At 40.3% G+C, this 6,662-nt stretch overlaps 1 protein-coding gene across 1 annotated transcript in view; it reads left to right on the top strand.

Annotated features, from left to right (window-relative positions):
- The first annotated feature begins 462 nt into the window (after positions 1 to 462).
- The window catches only part of BBOX1 (butyrobetaine (gamma), 2-oxoglutarate dioxygenase (gamma-butyrobetaine hydroxylase) 1), a 36,670-nt gene continuing 30,470 nt past the window's right edge, over positions 463 to 6,662 (top strand). The window contains exons 1-2 of the mRNA XM_009334523.1: positions 463 to 698; positions 2,536 to 2,650. Of these exons, the coding sequence (XP_009332798.1) occupies positions 477 to 698; positions 2,536 to 2,650 (337 nt within the window). The 5' untranslated portion in view covers positions 463 to 476. The remainder of the gene's footprint in view (positions 699 to 2,535; positions 2,651 to 6,662) is intronic.

The raw sequence follows: 6,662 nt of genomic DNA, 5'->3' as shown, positions 1-6,662 counted from the left end.
GTAGCTCCTGCTTTTGATTTGCGGAACTCATCTTGAGGTGTCTTTTTAAAAAAGACTATTTGTGTGATACGTATTGAACTGACTGCGGAAACAAAAGATGGCCAAGATGATGAATCAAACTGAAGCCCTGCTAAACTAAGGGATTTTTTAATAGATGGGTCTGAATACACCCTCAGCACCTCAAAAAATGTAAGCAACAGATAATGAATGTTCCTAAAGGTTTAGGCAGGAGGAAGGGAGGGGAGAATCATCTTAAAATGGTCTTTCTGCTATATTGACTCCTTCAGTAACAAACTGCTCTTCGTGGTGTTTTAGGAACTCCATGAAGGCTGCCTCTCTCCGACGATTTCATTAAAGAAGCCAAAATGTGGAGGGCGGTGGCTAGCGTCCTGCCAAGGGCCAAAGTCCCCGGAGGCAGGGCGTGCTGCCTGCCGCCGGCGCAGAAGGGCAGGAGCCTCCTCGCCGGGCTGCTCAGCATGAACCCGGGGATACAGAAGGTGGAAGCTTTGGATGCGGGTCATTTCGTCCGCGTGGAGTGGGAGGACGGGAGCGAGAGCCGCTACCCCTGCGTCTGGCTGAGGGACAACTGCCAGTGTCCCCGCTGCTTCCTGCGCTCGGCCAGGGCGCGCAGGCTGGTCTTCGAGGACCTGGACGTGAACATCGTGGTGAAGGAAATCGCTCTGGCAGGTAGAAAAAAGGTATTTGAAGAAAACCTTCGTTCGCCCTCTTGTGAAACTTGTCCAACAATGCTTGCTAATCTGTACATTAGAGGAGATCCTAGGTTATACTGTAATCGCAACTTGTCTATCTGCAAACCCTACTGTGTATTTGCAAAGCTTTTAGGAATAATTGCAATTTGGGGAACTCAGATCTTCCCACCTTTATATGAAACTTCACTTTATAGATGTTATGCAGAGGTGCAGAAACCCAGGCTTCGGTTTTTAGAATATAATTGTGCTTTTTAAAATTCTGCTGTATATTTCTTCATCACCAGATGCTGAAAAGAAAATATAGGCATTCCCCACGCATTTAATTACACTTACCCTTTTCTTTTCTCTTTATTCTACAAGAAATGGCTTGAAAATCAGGAAAACAAATGCAAAGTGATGATGACCTTAGTCCATAACAATTTATTAATTGTTATCTATATATGGGTTATATCTATAATGATATTCTAGATATAATATCTACCTATATAGATGTCTATCTATCTAGATATTATAGATAATCCATATATAGATATGCTTATATATGTTATAATCCATAATCAGTTTATTAGCTAATTTCCAATGTGCAAAAGACTTCATCTTAGAGCAAGCACTCAAACCAAAGTTGAACCCAATATTCAGAGTTGGCCTAGTGTCTGTATCTATATCTGTATCTACCTATCTACATTAACATTTGTTCATGAAAAAGAGGAGGCTATCGGGCAAGAGAGGACAGGAACTGCCCTCCCTATGAATTTTAATCTTTCCTGCCATAGAAAAACTTAATATATCATTTAGATTTTATAGGTTTTATTAAAAGCAGTACGTGGCTTCTCTGATATGCAAACTCATTTCCTTCATTTTACACTTAAAGAGGTTTCAAACATGTTAAAGATGCAGCAGTCAACCCTGTAGCAGCTGGGGCAGCCTCGCTGCAGGGTGAGTTTGCAGAGGCTGGCCCATGCGGGAGCGTGGCTCAGCCGCGAGGGTAAGGGTCTGTATTGAGGAATTCTGGGCTCCCAAGTTCATTGTTTGTCACCAAAATTCATGCCATGTAAATTCATGCTTTGAATAGGCAAATGTATTATGATAATAGAGGGATTGTCTACTTCCACTTATACTCAGGAACTGGTGAAAGCACAGCACCAATCCTAAACAGATACTGGTGTTTTACCATCATGTGAACAAGTGGAATTATGTGAAATGGGAATCGATACCTACTCAACAGCCTTGAGAATTTAGCTGAGGGTGTGTGCTGCACTGAGCTCTTTCAGTTCATGACAAGTAAAGCAATATGCTTTCTTTCCATGTTTTTTTCAGGAATTAAAAAACCCAACACCTTTTTAAAGTTAATTTGAAAGAGGGAAGACTTTTCAAAACTAGGAGAGGGATTTCTCTCCTAGTATTTCTTTTTTGCCTGTCTTTCTTGTCCTTTTTCTTTTTTAACAAGCTGTCAGTGTTTTAGAAGATATTTTTGCTCTCTTTTGAGTTGTGGTGAAGCGCTCTCCCCAGTGATATGTGCCAGCTTCTGTGATTCTCCTCTTTCTGCTAAGCGCAGCTCCCACAGTGAAAGTGGCCCACACAAAACAGCAAATTAGGTCATGGGTTCATGTGAAAATGACCATTTATAAAAGGTGTCAGAATTAGGATGATGTTCAGGTTGGGTTTTCATTACTTGTTTGCCATTATGCCCCAGGGAAAGCATAACTGTGATATTATTGATCTAAATATTATAATTTCTGCAATTTTTAAAGGGTTTTTTGGTTGTTCTAGGTGGTGTTTTTTGAATTTTTTTATTCTAAAATTATCTTTTGTTTTATGTTGGAAGATCTCTATTACATGGCCCGATGAACATGCAAGCGAATATGAAGCTGAATGGTTGAAAAAACGGTGCTTCTCTGAAGAAGCCAGAGCAGAAATGCGAGAAGATTTATTTTTACCAGGTAGGAGTTAAAACCACATCTATCATGCTTGTTCCAAATGCAAGGGGTCTGACACTGACAGTCCCGGCTAGAGGTCCCTGTGTGAGGACCAGGTCTACCCAGCTGGAGCAGTGGCAACTGCTCTTGGTACTCAGTGCCAGGCCGTGCATGCACAACAGGAACCCGTGGTTACCCTTTCCCTCTTCTAACCTCTGGACCTGAGAGGAGTTCAACTGGTGGGGCTGCATTTACTTTCCTAAAAGCCTTTTCTTTCGAGAAAGGGTTAGTAGGTCTCAAAAAGGAGCCTTCTGGACCAGCCGTGGTCTATGTGACAATGCAAGTGTTTGTGTGCTGTTTAAATTATTTAAATTTTTATTTTTAGAAAGATTATTTAGAATTGCAAGGGAGTTATAACTGAAATAAAAAATTTTCCCTTTCCATGGCCTTCTGTTAAAAAGTAACTGTGTAGCATAGCAGCGTCTAGTGCTGAAGTTCAGGTTGTGTTTGCTCTGCATCCCATACTTATTGCAGTAGTCGACTGTCTGTTGGTCATGAAGCGTTTTGTGCAACTGGCAGTGTAACATTTACCCAGCACAAATCACTCACCCTTTTGAGTGAATAATTTTAAACCCACTAGGTTTGTCACGATGCACATCATTCCTTTGGCAGCCTTTCAGGTTGTGAGCATGAAACATGTGAAAACTTGCAAGATTTCTGCTGTTGCTCTTGACAGTGTTCCTGTGAGATCTGCTGTTGCAGAAAGTTGTGGATCTCTATTCAGAGTTAAGACGGTATCCATTAAAACAGGATATTACTTTAGAAAAAAGAAACTAGAAGCAGGCTGATGGTGTGAAACTCAGATCCAGGTATCAGTGTCCTCAGAGCTCAGCAAAAGGCAAATCTGCGATTGGTTTGTGCTCCTTTTTTGGGGTGTTTTTTATTCTAACAAAAAAAAAGAAAGTTTGGTTGGTTTGGTTTTTTCCCCTGAAACATGAGAAATGGGAAAATATGTGGCCCTAGGTATCTCGTGCATCTGAGCTTTGTTTGGCACTTTAGGGACAACTGAAGGGGCCAGTTATCTTTCCCAATTTCTGCAGGTCAAATATTCCTTAGCTCCTAGCACCCATTCTCCTAAACAAAAGTCAGTTCTTAAGATTCAGCCTTTTATATCTGGCGTAAAACTTAAGTGATGAGTAATATTTCCATTCATTTCAGTGGATCATATAACAGATTCTTCATAGTTCAGAAGGGAACTTTTTCCCCCTAGTGATATAAAAGTTCATGTCTACTGTAGCTTTGGCAAGAATAAACTACACTGTTTACTATTTTGAAGGGTTGGGCATATTCCCAGAATGAATGTGGTGAAGATGCAAACCTCATTCAGGGAAACTAGACCTGATTTCTCAGGTAGTCAGAATTTTTATCTGGAAAAATGAAGATGCTGTGGAAGGTGACAAGATGTTCTGTAGCCTTTGAGAGGATCAATGTAAATCGAACATTGCTTTAACTAATGCCCAGGCAAATTAGTCTAGATCTCTGGTTATGTTTATTAGCAAAGGTATCAGTAACTGAGATGTCAGTGTTTCAGATGTAATGCTACTTTTTTCCCCCCGTTATGAAGTCTAACTGGCTGTGATTTGCCTTCGTACGCACACATTTACACAGTGCTTACTCTCAGCATCTAAATACAATGCTTGTTTTGGAGGCCAGTTCTCCCCTCTGCTACCGCTATTCTCCAGTGGGGCTGTCCAGGTAAAATAAACACCAAAGATATGTTCTATTCTTTGGGCAGTGCTTTTGCAAATTCTGTTTTCCATGGTAGAGTTGAAGAAATATGTTTATGAAAGTCACACTAAATAAGGGCCTGTGTTAACTTTGGCTTTGTTTAGTAGTGCCATTCTGCTCTTCCTCATATTCTCAGAGAAGACCTGGCTCATTATGATGGACAGCTTCTCCCAGCTTTTCTCAGGTTTCAGTTGCAAAAAGGGCTGCGGTTATAAAGCATGTGAATTTGCTTGCTGGCTGTTTAAGACCTGTTTCTCATTGCGTGTCGGGGTAAGTTTAGAATTCGCTTCCTTCTGGTCAGTGGAGTTACACACTGCAAATTATGTGCCCTTAAGTAGCTAATCATATCCCAGCAGTATAGTATTACAGACGATGACATGGAATGCCAGGCCTGCATGCTGGTTCAACAAATAAAAGAGCAAGCTCACTAGATTGCTGTAGTTAGAGGTTAACCTTCACTGCTGACATTATCACAGCTGTGGCTGCTTTTTTCTTTTTTTTTCTTTCTTTCTTTTTTTTTTTGCAAGTGTTTATTTGCTTTTCATGTTGCTTTTATGATGTTTTTTCATCATAATTTCTGATTCAAAAAACTAGATGTCAGACGTGTCAAAGCTGAAAAGAGTAGGTCAGATTTTCATTGCATGATGGAAGCGACTATAGATAGCTCTATGGCAATATGCCAAGTTTCCCCTTTTAAAAACAGTGCCAGATCCTATCTGTGTGGTATGCAAAGTCCACTATTTGTGTACATCAAGGCTCGTTTCAGCCTCGCTTACAAGATACTTCCAAAAGAGCAGCAAAAGAGCCAGCTTCTATTTCTCCAGTTCTGATGTCTCAAAGATACTCTTTTTTTTCCTCCTGTTTACTTGTGTTGTCCCCAACAAATGTCACAGGAGCGATTTACCACCTCGTGAAGTCTCTCTGTAACTTAGTTTTTGTGTGTGGTAGAGGAAGCCTGTAGGAGACACTGAGTACACCAGGTGTTTTCCAGCGTCAGGCCTCTCCCTGCATTGCACTGCATTTGCTGAGGCTCGTTTTCCAAGACACCGGCATCCCAACAACAGGACGTGTGTGTGTGTGAATATTAAATAATATCACAATGATGTTTCCCTATTGGGTGGAGGAGAAGAAGATTCAGCAGAGGTAGTACCTTGTGCTATTTGCATAATTAATATTTTTAACCTTAGGTTAGGTTAAGGTTTTAACCTAAGGTTAAAGGTTTCAGATGATGATGATCCTTTAAAATGTGATAATATGATATCGGATGTATATCCAGCTCCACCAAAGTTTGAATCAGGATGTTAACAGCATCAAGGGTGCTTTCAGTTTCTCTACTAGGTTCTGAGAGATGATAATTTGAGAGGAAGAAGTTAAAAGTTGTTGTTTACTAAAAGAGTTTGGTCATTTGAATTTATTCTGTAGTGATAATTAATAAGAGCTGCCCCCATGAGTTAAGCTGCCATATACATAATTCACAATACAGCAAAAATACATTTGGCCTTCAACAAACGTTAAAATACATATTGTAGACAAAATAATTTTAGATGAAGTAAGTTAAATCTATGATGCCTAGACTTTCTTTCCCACATGACTCCAGTATAGAAGGTTTTGACCAGCACTGTCCCAATCTGCGCAGTAAATGCTGAATAGTTCCAAGTGTTTGCTGATGTATGCACACTGTCTGCAGGAACTGGGCAAAGGCCATCTTCTCATTTTGTACAAACTCTAATATAGATGGCTTTTTATGACTAACCTGGTATGATCAAGAAATGGGATTCTTTTTTTTTTTCCTCTTCCCCCCCCCCCCCCCCCCGCCCCCAAATTATTGTTCTGAAATTGAAAGAGGCAGCGACTCATTAATTCACTCAAAAGCAGTTCATTCTTCCCATTTTGAAAAGCGCATAGATCTGGGGTTTTATTAGTCATAATGTAAATGGTCAATAAAGACACGAAATAATTCTACAAGGCCTTTGTTTTTATCCCTTACGAATAGTTCAGCTACATTTGTAAACATGAAGATTTTTAGTTTGGCAACTGCAGCTGTGCTGTGCAACTGAGACCTAAGGCTGCCCAGGCACTAATGGCTCATTCCTATCTTTCTTACCCCTGCAGCTTTTAGAGCTTATGTTCTTAGATTTCTACTATAGTACAATGAAAACTGTATTAACTGTGGTTACGCAGTGGGAAAAAACGTGCTATGCTGACATGATAAAATAATGAAGAACATGAGTGGGATCAATTACCACCA

The sequence above is a fragment of the Pygoscelis adeliae genome, unplaced genomic scaffold, assembly GCF_000699105.1.
Source record: "Pygoscelis adeliae isolate BGI_AS28 unplaced genomic scaffold, ASM69910v1 Scaffold171, whole genome shotgun sequence".
NCBI classification, from domain to species: Eukaryota; Metazoa; Chordata; class Aves; order Sphenisciformes; family Spheniscidae; genus Pygoscelis; species Pygoscelis adeliae.
The sequence above is the reverse complement of the archived record's forward strand: the minus strand, read 5'-3'. Positions and strand labels throughout refer to the sequence as shown.